Source organism: Eufriesea mexicana, unplaced genomic scaffold (genome assembly GCF_001483705.2).
Source record: "Eufriesea mexicana isolate 0111107269 unplaced genomic scaffold, ASM148370v2 scaffold1532, whole genome shotgun sequence".
Lineage (NCBI taxonomy): Eukaryota > Metazoa > Arthropoda > Insecta > Hymenoptera > Apidae > Eufriesea > Eufriesea mexicana.
Window position 1 is genome coordinate 315,433 of NW_016909636.1, and position 16,432 is coordinate 331,864.

General features: G+C 28.1%; 1 protein-coding gene across 1 annotated transcript in view; it reads right to left on the reverse strand.

The window, feature by feature from the left end:
• The window catches only part of kibra (WW and C2 domain containing protein kibra), a 99,242-nt gene that overhangs the window by 54,916 nt on the left and 27,894 nt on the right, over nt 1-16,432 (reverse strand). Inside the window, exon 3 of the mRNA XM_017901195.1 lies at nt 2,510-2,619. Coding sequence (XP_017756684.1) covers nt 2,510-2,619 — 110 coding nt within the window. The remainder of the gene's footprint in view (nt 1-2,509; nt 2,620-16,432) is intronic.

Consider the following 16,432-nt stretch of genomic DNA (forward strand, 5'->3'; position numbering starts at 1 on the left):
GGAGTGTTCAGGCAATATAGGAAAGGGGAGTCTATCGAAGTTAATAAAGGTAGGAGATATGAAAATAAAATTAGAAAGGAATTAAGTAAGATTATCCAAGTAAAAAGAAGCAAATAAGATGATAATAAAATTATAATAATGAGTTTGATTGCACCAAGAAGATATTCTGTTTATACTGGAAGTAATAATAAATAAACTGAGAATGTTTATGCAAATGCATATTTCCATAGAAAATTGGTAATAAAATGGAAGCTAGATAAGAAACTTGTTTTAATCATATACTATTTATTTTTCATATTTAATATGTCTTTCGTATCTTGTGTAAGACATATGCAGAAATACATTGCATATTTCAAATGCTATATATTAAATACTGAGAAGTAATGTCTTTTTCTAATTAAAGAATATCAATTTTGAAAAGTCACCTTTTGCACAGTACATTAACCTGTTATTAGTAAATGTAATGCAGGGTACTATAATACAGTAAAAAAATCTATGACACAGTTAAAATGTAGCACATGTGAGATTTTCGAATAAAATAATTCACATATTTGAAATAATCTACATATAGTATGCTATAATGTACATATGATATTTTAATTTTGCTTAAATTGCACAATATTTCAAAATATCATGAAAAATTCAAGGTAAATATAAAGACTGAAAAAGATATTTATTCTTGTAAATATAAAGACTAAAAAAGATATTTTCACTAAGAGCTACAATCTGATACATAACACTGAGCAAAAACAATAGGTGTTACCTACTTTTAAATTGCAAATCAAATATATTATTTTTCCTTTCTTGAATCATGACATCACTTAGGAAAAAATTAAATAAGAAAGAAAGGAATAAAATTTTTCTTCAATTATAAATATACAGAAACAAATGTATGAGAAAAGAAGATTAATTTTATATTAGAAAACATAAAAGAATAAAGTATTAGAAAATTGCATAAGGTTAAAAACTTCAAAATTAAAAAATTTACTGGAAGTGAGGAGACGTGATCAAAATAACAACTTAGGATAAAGAACAGCTGAACAGAAATAAAAGTGTGAATACACTGAAAACAGTAAAGAAGAAGAAATATAGGAAGTAAGAGAAGAATTTTTGATAATTCTTTACAATACCACTACTAGAGAGTTACATTCTTATATAATCAGTTACAAAAATATTGGTACGCACAATTTAATTCTACATTCTACTATGATTTCACTCTTCCATCACTACCATAAATATTATACTTGATATTAACTATACTCTAACATATATACACATATACTACAGCATTATATTTCATATTATTATATTATTAAGGTTTATAACAATATAGCTTTATACTCTACATTATTATATTATTATGATTGATACAGCATATAATGTAATTGTAGCAAATTGTACTCTACAATGACTATACTTTAGCATAACAATATATTTTTTATTCACTAGATGTTTATGTAACATACATAAAAATCAAATTATATTCATATCAGAATATTTTTCTGTGACTGGTTGTGTATCAAATATGAAATATTTTGCTTTGAAATTATACAATACTTAAGTATGAATTATTTATTGTCCATCTTTGAATATATTTCTGAATATACTATGTATTTTGCTTGTTAATAATGACTACTGCAGTCTTTTTACTATTTCAAAAATTTGTAAAACTTATAAACAAAATATATTGATAATTAGTAAAATTGGTGTTTCATAACAATGATTGTTTCCCAATTCTAAAATTAAAGAAAGAAATTATAATTACTTATAATCTTTAGTTTTGATTTTGTTTTCAAAATTCCAATTATAAAGAGAAAATTCTGATTCTGAAGGGAAACAAGTAATTATGATGGAAGTACAAAAATGTTGAAATGCGATGATCAGTTATAGTTATTACTGGATATCCATTATTATGCATTGCATGAGAAGTAGAAAATTAACTACTATCAATATATTATTATTATTGTATTAATTTTTTATTATTAACTATCAGATATACTACCATTATTATCAACATTTGGTTATTAAAGAAACAGGTACTTGAGAACTTAAAAGCAAACAACAATTATAAAAAGAAAATTTTTATATAAACTTTGAAATATGGATCTTCTGATTATTATTCATCAAATTACTATCACATATTATAATTTTTTAAAGTGTATCAGTTAAAAATAATTAAATAATGTTCATAATAAATAAAAGTATTATATATATAAATAGATATATATATAATGTAAAAAATATTATACAAAATTTATATATATAAAAGAAATTAAAATTTGTAATACATTTGTAATTAATTATTGTAAGCAATTAATTTCTTAATTTTATAAGTATATATAATAATTGAGATCACATAATCAGTGTAAGAATATTTTTACCAAATTGACTCAAGACTAAAATTTGCAATACAGTTAGATATGACATTTATTAATGGTTAATTAGATATAAATATTAAATATAATTATATATATAATAAATAAATAAATAAATGAATAGAGAAACTCACGATTGACATGATTAATGTAGTATGCACCCACGTGCTTGTCATAAGCTTCTTCCCATCCAAGTGGAAGCTCGTTTCCAATACAATCTGCGAACGTTTGAGGTTTGGTGAACCTGTAATTAGAAGGAAGAAAGCTCTTTAATTCACACTAAAATGTACTTCTCTTTCAAATCTTCATACTACTTATTTTTAGTTTAATATCCTATACTTCTATTATATTTTCACAAAATTAAAAATTATAATTTTAGTATTTTTAACAAATTAAAGATTCCTTTTTTAATACTTCCAAAAAATTAGAAATTCCTATTTTAATATTAAAGAAAAAGAAAATTATAAATCCTGTATCTCTAAAAAAAATCTAAAAATTGAAAAATGGATGAATAAATATTTTTATATTTCACAACATACGTTGAAACCAAATTCACTTCGCTCGTTATCAAAAATCTTTTATTAAACGTGCGATGGTATTGCTAATTAAACAAAAAATATTTTTTATCTGTTATATTTGCGTTATTATAGCACCCAAAATAATTCTCGCAATCAATTTGCGTCAGTAGTCGTTAATTGACGTCAGAAATTTGTCAAAGCGATTTAGCCTTTAAACTTTATTGTACTCCTTGCTATAACGAGAAACTGCTGCCAAAATCTGCTAGAATTATTTAAAGTGGCAACGTAATAATGGAATTTTTTTTTTTCAAAATAATTTTTGTTCTCCAAAAGCTACTCCAATTATTACATTTTATTTTCATGAAAAATTAAATAAACGAGAAAACCGTATATACAGGGTGATCCACAAATAAAATTCCTTAAATAAATTATCTATTTATTTTTAACGATTTGTAAAAATATTTTTATACATGTATACGTGTATAAAATTATATATTTTCTTTTTCTGTAAAATAGACACGAACTAATCATTGAATTAATAATTTTTAATATTTTATTATGAAATGATAATTTTCCACGATTTTATGTTTCATAATTTTAGTAACTGGATTTAGATCCGAGTGAAATATATTTCGACTAATAATTAAAATAAAATAATAATTATTCGATATTACTTTAATATCATTATTAGATATTAATTTCAAATTATTTTATATTATTTTTAGTAGTCTATGATGTTATACCATCGCGTATTATTTTTAATAGTCCATACCACTGTACAGTAATAAGTAACTGTACAACTTATAATTACGCAGATACGAGCAGACTTAGGCGAAATTTATTTCGAACGATAATTTAAAAATAATTATTTCAAATGACGTTAATTATTATTCGATAAGTAACGTTTCCCAATCGATATTATTTTCTTTATTTGATCAATTAAATTATAAATTAAAGAATTTGTTATTCGAGGAAATATAACATATTTATTATTCAAAAATTATTTCTAAAATAATATTCGAAATAAATATCAAACAAGAAATATAAATAATAATTATATCAATCGTGTTAATAAAAATCAGTAATAATATAAGCATTTAACATTGTATATTCAAAAACTTGACATTTTCATCAAAAACAAATAACAAATAACCATATTAAATAGCAAATAACTTATTTCGTGAAATAACAAATAAAATTTATTTATTTAATTATAAATATTATAAATTAATTTATTCTTCGTGTGAAATTCACGAAATATCTGTAATATATTACATCAATTCAAAAATAGATTAACCCTCAAATAACTTTAGAAAGTAATTTTAAAATAATGAAATTTGAAAATTCCCCAAAATGCCCAGGGCCTGCATTATACTCGTATTGGCTCTGCCAAAAAGGCACGATCAACGTGCAATCAATGTGTAGAAAATAGAAACAGTCACGGGATTTCTAAGAAAATTCCATTTTCAATCAAGAAAATATCTTTGGGATAGTAAAATAAAACGAGATCACATTTAGTAAAAATATTGTTTTACATTCCTAATTTATAAAACAGAAGATATCGATGAAATTATCGCTAATGAACAGTTTGCTTTGCAAAATACGTGAGAAAAATCATATATCATACGGTAGATTACAAATTTTGAGGTTAAGTAAAATTCGTTTGCAAAAGAATCGATTAAAGATAGAATGGAATTTCCATCTATTAATAACTAGCTCGTAGCAAACTTTAATGTTCGCAAATAAATAGTTTATATTATCTGACTCTAACTTTAAAATAAACCTAAATGTACTTGATCCTAAGTTTAGACATCGGAGTCTAGTATTCCTTTATTCGAATCCTGCGGGCAAGAATTTTCACAAACATTTTTGTGCTAATTTCTATAGTTATTGTATAATTTTCTTTTTTTATTGCTTTCTAATTTATTTGCAGCACAATTTTTAAAAAATACGAATATTTGATTAAATATTCATTTATGCGTAGGTATATTAATTATTATATAAAAATTCTATTTTCGTGTAATTTTTATATAAATTTAAGTTAATTTTCAAACCATCTTAAGTAATTTTTACAGGCATTTTTATACAATTTGAAGCAATTTTTATGTAATTCTTGCATTACTTTCGTTTTTACATAACGTTTAACGTAATTTTGAAATACTTTTTAAAATAATTTTTGAAAGACTTCAAATAATTTTTACGTAATTTCTAGATCATTTTTACCTAAATTTCGTGTAATTTTGAATTAATTATCAAATATGATTTTTAAGTAATTTTTACGTAACTTTTAACGTGGCTTTTAAAATAATTTTCAAGTGCCTTTTGGCGGTAGAAATATTCGCTGTGCCTTTGGTCGAAAGGCCATGATTGTTTTCGTATTTTAGTAGCAATGAGATCAAGGAACGCCGATGACAAGGCTATGACGCAATCTCAAAAGATTTCGAAGGTTCGCGTAGGAATTCGCCAAAACGAAAACCAACCTTGGTTCAAGAAGTTTACTCAACACAGAGAGATCGTATAATCGACTCTTTAATCCTAAATACCACAGACGTTACCAAATTATCGATTTGATCTTTCGAGCATGCCCCAATGAACTACTCATCTTCGTTTCTTTACTCTTAAAAAAAAAAAGAAAAAAAAAAAAGAGAAATGGTGCTTAATTCTTTGCACTACAATGATCTACACTGATCTACGATCTTCGTGTCCAATTTCGAGATCATAAGCTATACTAAAAGCTTTACTATATATAGTATATTATAGCTATATACTATAAGCTATACTAATCACGCGACCATAATTATATTTCACGCGTCTTAATATACACAGTATTCTTAGAATTTCTCAAATTTTTATCCATTCTTATCGTCCATGAAATAACTGGTACACAGTGGGTAATTAGAAATAAATACTACTTCGATGTATAATTTTTCGTAATTAAATCACAGTGCAAGGGATTGATATCGAAAAACTATATTGAAATAATGTGGAAATTTGAAATGATATTTATACAATTCAAATACGTGATATTCGTACAATGAATCATGAGTTTTGGATAGAATAAAAATTATTATACAATGAAATATAATGATCCTCATTCATTTCTGTAATTTATATTTGGTATAATTTTATAGGCTTTTAAATTGTATTTCTATTTATTTTATAAATTTGAATTATATTTAAAAATATTATTATTATTGTTGTTGTTGTTGTTGTTGTAATAGAAATGACTAATTTTTCTCTGCACTCAGAAATCTTTTCTGTTAAACTTGATACTTCTGCTAAATTTGAAAGATATTACTTTGGTATTACTATTATTACTAAACTAATTATTCTCAAAATTATAGCTCCTCATACAAATATATAAATATATAAACAAAGATACGTAAATTTAAATATTTACCATTTACAAAAGTAAATTATTTAAACGTATTTTTATTTATGATAATATAAATAATAATTACATTATATACAACAATTATCTAACTATTAACGACTCTGCTTAACTGGCCACTGTTATTGTTACATCATTATACTGCTATTGAAGCAGTCTGTACTCTATACACGTTTCACATTACACTGTCCAACAAATTTTAACCTTTTCTCTAATCCGTAATATCCGATAAACGGTTCTCGTGGAGCTGACTTTTCTAAACACGAATCTGCAATCGAAATTGCGATATCACCCTCGGTTTTCAAAAAATGTGCGTTTTTCTAAAAAGATACGATTTTTGTCTAAAATTAAGTATTACGTAAAAAGTAAGAACGTTAGGAGGTTCATTGTTGGCTTAAAAGTTAGGTTAGAATATTCTAAGTTTATCAATGTTCATAATTATTATGATTCGCGTTGCTGAATAATTATAATTGGTCATCAAAATTAAAAAATAAACCCCTGAGCGTATTTTCTATAAATATTCTTACATTTTTAGAAAAAGTTGTTCATCTAACACGAATTTGCTACACAGTAGCGTATTCTATAGGCTTTTCTTAAGAAGAAACCATCTAGGAACAATATTAAAATGACATTCGATCTTCATAGGACGGTAAAATATATATCCGCAAACCTGTAAGCGAAATTTTTCCGCCATTATTCATCCGTCTAGCTTCATCAGGGCCGTAGTTATGCGTAATCAAATCATCGCCCAGTACATCTCATTTCTTATATATATCACATGTGTATGTCATATATTATATCATATAATACATATATCTCGTGTAGTCTTATACTAATCGTAAAATTATAAGAAATTTTTCTGAATCATTTGTCATTTGAAACAGGTTCGTTATTCGATACATAAATATGAATGACTCTTTAATATGAAGTAGTTAAAAAATAAACTCCCACCTAACTTTTAACATGAGAATGAATCTTCCAACGTTTTCACTTTTCGTGTAATATTTCATTTCAGCCAAAAATACAGAGGAAATAAAAATATTTTGACATACATATGTGTATCATAGAAATTTATTCTATGAGGAGATGCAAATGCAGTTTTAGTTTATAAAACGTGTATAAATTATCGAATTTATTATGAATTAGAAATTATTCACAACATAAATTTATAATGAGAATGAAAAAATTAATAAATTATTGGCTATTATTTTAACTTATAAGGTACTTATGTTAAAAAGAACCTATAATTTGCAAAAAGTTTATAAATTATTATACTGATTGTTAATAACAAATTAATATTGTTAACGACAGTGTTCACAATATAAATCTATAATAAATTGAAAAAAATTAACGAATTATTGGATATTATAATGGAAAAATGATAATTAATGGAATCGGTGAAGTCCGGAAATTTCCGTCGATCTTCGGTTGAGTGGGGGATATATAAAGGGCGTCGCACGACAGTTTGAGTTATTTGTCACTTTGAGTTCGGAAGTGATACATTAAAATTTTCTTACTGCGCGGACGGGCAGGAGGTTAGAAGCGAGGTTAGGGTTGACCATCCCAACTACACCCCAACCCCTTAAACAATTTAATAATAATTTTTCTTTTGGGGTCTAATTTCTTTTTTATAGTTTTAATTATTTTTCTTTCTTCACAATTTATTTTTTTGTTTCTATGTATTTATATTCAGAAATTCAGATATTTCGTATAATATTCGAATGTTTCGTCCTTGGTTTATTTATGTTTCATTGTTGGATTGTTAATAACTTTTATTTTCAGACCTAATATTTTTTTTTCAGGTTTTAATTATTTTTTCTCCTTTCAGATTATATTTTTTCGTTTCTATTGATTTTTATTTAAGAATTCGAATATTTCATATAAGATTCGAACGTCTCATCGTTAGATTGTTCATTTCATTTCGTTGATCTTTCTGATTTCTATCCGCTTTGCTGTATTTTATTATTAATTTCTTATTAATGCGTTTCATTTCCGATTTATATATTTTCTTCTCAGGTTTTCGCCAAAATATCGTTAAACATTGGGATGGGTGCGTCTATTTTTAAGCAGTTATAAGATAGATCCCTAGGTTTTGTTTCATGTGCGTACTACCTGTACAAAGCTAAGCTACCTAACTTGGAGCGAACTATATAAATACTGTATCCTTCTCTTATCCTTCTCGTTTACCAAATAGAACATAATTGTTCTCGCGATAATCGCGATCTTTCTTAAGTACCGACTAGCCTACGCGACGTACTCCCGTGTACTCGACAGGCTCCACGCCTCGTAAGTCATTCTCACGGTTCGTCTCCGATACTCATTTCTGCCACTGTCGATCTCGTTGTGCGTTGAGATCTAGGGTGATCAGCGGACTGGGGCACCCGGTATCAGTCCGAGGGTCTGTCAGCCCTAATCGTCCTGGTTACCAACGCATACACAAGCGGGGTATGAGTCCTGTAGTTGGGGCGTCTGTCCCACTGCACAACGGGTGATGGACGTGTCTCCCTCGTGGGGCAGGGTGCACGTTGTCCGACTAGAAACTTCGTTAAAAGGCCCTCGGATAGGTTTTGGGTGTCTCATCGGTTCGTTGATTACCTTCGTTCACGAGTAAGTCATGGCAAGGTTGGTAATGGCTGGGATAGACTAGACCCAATCAAGAAGGTGCTGAGGCATGAAGTTGTCTTTTACACGGGAGTACATCGCGTAGGCTAGTCAGTCTTTCGAGTAATTGCGAACTCGTTCGGACACGTCGCTATTTTTCACTTGCTCACATCTTTCATATTTCATTCCCTATTTTTATGAGAGCTTGGAAATATTAGAGTCTGTTGAAATGAAATACCTTAGCGTTGTGACAGTACAGTTTTAGTATACCGAATTGAAGTCCTCTTTGTAAGACACGAAATAAAATAAAGAGTCAGTACCTTCGCTTTAATTTATTTTACTTCGAGTTAGATTAGGGTATCTTCGATACGGATAGCGCCAATAGGGCACAATGTGCGACCAACTTCGATGCGTAGCCACCTTCACGTGGTGAGACTTGGTAATTGGTACCGTTTTCCAGAGAACAATTTTTGGAAAGTGATAACAAGGTAAGACCTATGCACCAAGTTGAAATATTAGTTATGAGTTAGTCATAAGTTAATTATAAATTAGTCATTAATTAGTAATTAGTTTAAGATACTTTCTACCTATTGTAAATTTTAATCTTCCTTTTATACTTTGAAAATAACTCTTATAATAATACGTAAATTAAGATAAATTAAGCTACGTTAAATGTAAAACTTTATCTTTACGCACAGAAAATGTAAAATAATTAACATCTTCTACTTTTATCGCCTGCTTTAATGTCATATTTGCCTAATACAAACTCACAAATTTGGTAAAAGATTTTATGCAAACGCTATGAAATGTGTCTCAATAGAATTCTTAGAAATTGGTACTTTTTTTTCGTAAACTGTTATATGTTAGCTCCATTGCATTTGGTACTGGGATTACGCGTAGCTACGTCACTGTCTAGGTTAGAGAAGCGAGCAATGGCTGCGTGGCGGTAAAATCCCGTATACGCATTACCGACGAATATTTTCTCAATTTAATCGAAATGAAAACTGTTTCAACAATTTTGTTCCATGATTTCTTCTTCGAATAAGCTTACGGAATACGATACCGTGTAGAAAATTCGTGTTAGATAAGAAACCTTTTGTAAAAACGCAAGAATAGAGCATAAGAAGTACGCTCGTCACCTCATTTTTAAATTTTGATGATCAATTATAATTATCGAAAAGCATGAATAATTATAATTATGGACACTGATAAACTCGGGATACTCTCGCCTAAGTTTTAAAATAAGAATGAACCACCTAACATCCTTACTTTTTTCATAATACTTCATTTTAGTCCAAAATCATATATTTTTAGAAAAACTCACAATTTTCAAAAACTGAGAACGATGGAGCAATTTCAATTACAGATTCATTTTCAGGGAAGTAAACTCTACATGAATCACCCAACGGATATCACAGATTAAAATTCGTGTTGAACAGTGTTAGTTTTACTTCTCAATTCCTCAACCTCAGATCAAAATGTAAAATTCTAAATAACTATAATTTTTTCCCCACGTAACAAATTAAATTCTCATTATAGAGAGTGAAGTAGAAGAATATCAATAACAACAACAACAATAATAATAATAATAATAAATTCAGTAGCGATAAGGACAAGTCGAAAAGCAACTTTGACCTAATTTGATCATATTTTCATACCCCATATGTGTGTGCGCGCAGCAACGAGATTACATCTTGCATACAAAATAACCTGACCTCTGGAGGCCAGCGACCAACTCGAGTTTATCGTGACGAAAGTGAAATGGAATCGGTAATCGGCACAGAAGAATGCGAATACCAACGAGTACGTAGCACAATGAGAAACGAAAAAATTCCTCTCTGTCTGAATCATTTTACCGTCGCTATTTCGTCTGTCCTATTTTCAGGACATCCATTCCGTCGCTACAATGGTTCCCTTTGTACCAGTTTACGAAAATCTTTTTTAAAAGCAAAAACATGTTACATTTGTTCCCAAATAAAACGTTTTTTTTCGCTGTCTTCAACTTTTTGCTACGCAACTTACAACACTGGCAGTGTGACAAATGGTTGTTGTGGGAAAAAGGAATTTCTCTGTTCCAAACACCACATAACCACGAATAAACGAATTTTTGTACACAACATGCTAAGCGAGCCTCATTGGAGAAGTAATATAAATTGATACTATTTGATATTATATTATTTTGGTATTATTTAGTATGACTTGAAGATTAATAGAATTGATAGCATTGGAGTGTAACAGAAAAATTATTCTATATATTTTTATACAAGAAAACATAATGCTATAGATATTCACAGAAAGATCATAACAAGATTCTTTATGTAAATACGGATTTTATGTATCTTTTTATACTTATCTCGTTTTGTGAGAGAAATACACCTGTGCTAATTTTCCACTGAGTCATTAATGTAATATTTATCACATTACATACTTCTATAAGCAATTCCATAAATTCTTAAATTATAGTGCAAATTGAATTTAAAGTATCCTGGTTTCCATTAGATATATTTAATCTTCGTTTTTTTCTTCATCTTTAATATTTACTTTTACCGTTTAAAGGCGATATATTGACAAACTGGAATTTATTAAATTTGAATAATTTACTCTGCTGGTAAGTATAGTGTTAGTCTAATCGATTTAATAATTTCATAACAGTCTTTGATCTATGGAATATATCATAAAATATTTATACAACATTTACATAATATTTAGTATAAAATTAATACCTGTTATACGACATTAGATATTAATGTGAATGCCAATAATAATAAAATATAGACGTCGACAGACTAAATGAAAAATAATGTAAAAAGATTATTTAAATAAAATTATTTTTTATTTCATTCTTGAAAAATATCTAAAACTTAATAATTTCTTACCGCCATGTTATAAGAGGTATTTGAAAACTCAGGATCTAATATTTTATTGTCACACATGCCGTACAGGTGTATAGTTTTAAATAACATGCCTGACTTTTAATGTCTGCAACTACTGATTTCCTAATACCATATCTCCGTGCTAATATTACGGTAATTTGGTCGCTTTCAAATTCTTTATTTTTATCACATGCATACTTTCTACGTTCGGTATGATGAAGTGAACGTGTGTAGTGTCAGTGCAGCGTGTGAACGGTGACACTGTTCACTTCATACTAAATCGCGTGCATACCTGCTACTAAGATATATCCATTAACAAATAAAAATAATCAAATGTATGTATGTAAAACGTTCCTATTAGCATTCAAGTATTACATGTAGAATATCTGATACTGGTACAGAATATTTCGAAAGTAAAAGTTTTTTCACATTTTAGTGATTCCGTCTACGTACTGCATTTTTATATATTACTTTAAGCATTAGAAAACCATTTCCTGAAAATTAAAATTAAAATTCTATAAAAATTAGCAATCTGTATGATACTTGTCTCTTATATGAACATTCTAAAGAGGTTATATGAACCAACGCTTTTATCTTCTTATATTAATTCAACCAACGGAGATTCTACACGTATTATATAAAAAGAAAATGTTTTTTCAAACTCTTTAAATATCGATAGACGTTTATCTTTGCACGATACGTTACTTATTTTAATTTTTCTATAAGTATTGTTAAACAGCGATACATAATATTCAATATAAGAAAAAGATAACCTAAAAATTTTGAACGAAGCTTCTAATTCTAACCTTCCTTTCAACGACGTGTCACAGGAAATGCTCGAAAAGTCGTACCACTCTCAACGCCACTAACGACATCCTGTGTGAAGTGCAGGCAGCCATGGTAAATGGTTAGAAATGTTGGTGGACGTTACAGAATTTCAGCGACAATTCCTTAATTCCTTTTCCGCCGCGTGATTCACGTTTTTTAATGTGCCCTTGGCCTTACCGCGACGTTGTCCTACAATACGAAGGAAGAAGGAGGAGAAGGAGGGTCAAGAACGTACATCATGACGGAGGAATAACGTGGACAAGAGAGAAGGGGCGATTGAAGAGGCAGGGAGAAAGGGAGGACGACATCGGAGACGGCGCAGCAGGAACAGCAAAAGGTGGAAGAGCAGGGTGGTGGAAACTCGACTATAGGACAAATCGAACACTAAAAATTGTATAAATAAAGGCACTACGTCGATAAAACAGTGCGACAGTGCGGTCCAATCGATTCGAAAAAGTTCAACGAATTTCTGATTACAGATTTCGTAATAGACATTAAGAAAACAGAGTTTGTGTAACATGATGTGGAATGAAAATTAATTTTATATAATTTGAATATCTCTTACTTACAATACATTGAATTATAGTTGATTTATAATTTCGCGTCTTCATCCGAAGTATACTGTGGTTGTAGTTGAACTACCATAGACATTGCAGCAGCACGTTTTGCGATATAGAACGAATGTTAATACTCTATTATTTTAGTTTTCTGCAAGAAATAGAATTATAGTTGATTTACGATTTCTTACTCTTATCCGACCTGTAGTATGCAATGTTAGAATCGATCGGTTGATGAAATTTCTAATTGCAACTTCGTTATAAACATTAAAAATCACCACCTCGAGTTACATAGCATGTGATCTTGAACGAAGATTAACACCCTATAATTTAAATTTCATTTTCTAAAAAGAAATAGAATTACACTTGATTTACGATTCCTAACTTTTATGTAAGTTGAATTACACCAGTTGAATCGATTGGATTAAGTGTAACAAAGTTGCATAGCACGTTAAATAGAATAAAAACTAACTCCCTATAATTTAAGTTTCATTTCCTCATAAGAAGAGGAATTATATTTGATTTACGGCTTATCACTTTTATGCGAATCGTGCGGTGGATTAGTCGAATAGATTTGATAAACTGCAACAAGTTTGCGGTTACAACATTGTAATATGTAGATACTGAAAGTCATAGATTTTAAAGTAACATGACACGCGACGGAAAACGAAGATAACCTCTTATAATTACATTTCACTTTTATACAAGAAATGGAATTCGAAGTTGATTTATGATTTATTATACCTAGTATCTATAATACGAAATTAATAGTTGAACCGGTATTTGATCCCAACGATACATGTGTTGGAATGGAACATGGAAACCTAACCTTTAATACGTTCTAGTATAAATATTGAAATTTTTTCGCAAATATTAATAAACAATAAATATGATTCTCCTTTTTTCTTTGCATAATTATAGAGCACGAAAAATATGAATTCATTACCTGTGACAATATGGTATTGTTATATCGAAACAATACATTACTAACGCCACACTATCAACAAACACTGCTTGTTAGGACTTTCAAAGGCTACGTTTATGATACATTCACCCGACTTTACTTCTACTAGCACTCTTCTAGGAAGGAAGCTGAGAAACGATGTTTACCAAGGGAAACTAACTTACAACGGGAGGCATGACAACGGCAGGAAGCATGAAGCAACCTATTACTGTCGCGGCTGCTTCAATTATACTAGATGTATCGTAAACTCATGAAACAAAATGGCGTGCATGGTGAAAACATTATATTGTTATAGATTGTTGAATTTAGTTCTCCGAGTATTCTTTGAGAACATAAAAGCAAAAAAATGAAACGCTTTGTATGAAATTATCAATGATTAAGAAAATTACAAAGAGATATTTGTTATAAATTTATTTTTCTATTAGCTATATCAGATATGTTAGATATATTGTATTTCTTTATTGTTTTCATTTATTTTCGTGACAGCGAATGGCAATTGACTTTTCTATTTTTCTATATATGTGCTATATATATTATATAAATATAAAAATACTGTAAAATTTACGTTATAGTATTTAGTACAATATAGTATAGTATGATTAGTAACAGTATATGTATAGTATAGTATAATATTATAGTACAATTCTCAACAAAAGTATAGTTACATAGAAACAAAAGAACCTTTAAATATTTCAAAAGTGAATTAAGATTCAAAATTTTCCATTTTATGAATAAATAAATTGCGTAATTATAAAATGACACAATTGTATATATTAATTCCGGATATTACAAAACAGAAAATTATTTTCATTATCAATTAAATTTTAACCTTACGTGTTTGTATTTTAATATTTATAAATATTTATAATAAACTTGTAAATTATTATTTTAGATTAAATTCTTTTATTCTATATTTAGAAAATTAAAATTTTAAATAAAAATTAATTGAAAAAATTAATTTTCCGCTAATTCGTGGTATTAAAATTGTAAATATGACACTAAAACACCATAATCATGACAACAAGATCTATAAAATAGTCATAAAACTATATTACTAAATACATCGAAAAATCACTAGGAGCCTTTGCGATCGACATTGCAAGAATTTTGCAAAAAGACGATGAATGATCGATAGAATTTCTTGCGCGATAAAATTTCAAAATCGTTTCGTGACTGCCATTGACTAAGCCTTAACTTCTTTCCCCTTTCCTTTTTATATTCAATGCAACGAAGGCAATGAAGTAGAATTCCTGGAAATCTCAACGTTCCATCCATTCCACGCCTTTTTATGGTTACTTATTACAGTTAGTTAGATAAAAAAAAAATTGCATAATATTTGAAATAAATTGAATATAACTAGATACAAAATCTGCAAAAGAGTAAAATTATATTTTGCGGTATATTTTTGTCAAATTTAATTATTTAACAAAATTACCTGTGATATATTATTCTGTAAAAAATTTCAACCTGTTGATAAAAATAAAAAAAAGTCTTTCATTTTTCATAATTTAACATAAATAAGATTCATTTTTGCAAACACTTGTTCAGCTTCATACAAGACTTATACATCCAGTAATGCCCAATTTAATTTTAATTTGTTTTATGATAATTTGTTGTTATGTACTGTTTCAATATTTCTGTTTGCATACTATTAAAAATATTGTATACAAATGTTTCATTGGAATTGTAAGCATAGTTATAATTTTACAAAAATATATTGTGATTTAATTATCTAAAATATCACAGTTAATACAAGGTATCATTGTTTTCCAAAATTACAATAACGTAGGATAAGTAGTAAGATAAGTTTCAAACGAAAGAAAGCTATTCCATCATTATTAGTCACTTGACACAAATAGAAGGAATTAAAGAAATTGATTAATAAATTCTCTTTAATAAATAATATTTCCTATATTTAAATCTACTTTCAAATATGTAAGAATTATGGGTTCAAGGAACTCTCTGGCTTAAACTTCCACCTGGCAACTCAAGGCTAAAGAATTTTAAGGTCAAATAACAACATTAAAAAGAATCTCATATAATATACTTTCAAGTACGCTTTGAAATAAAAAATAAAACAAAACATATTGAACACTGACCTAATCTTATTTAACCTTATATAACCTAATCTAATCTAAACTGAATCTAAGAAATTTTAAAAACCTAATCTACACAAGCAAATAATACATGTAAAGACTTGAAACATTGTCCTTCTTTGTACTTCTAGATATCAAGAAAAGGAAAACTTCTATAAATACATATAAATAGAACAAAATACAATATAAAGCATTTTCCATACTTCCTGTATTAACGTACTCAAATATT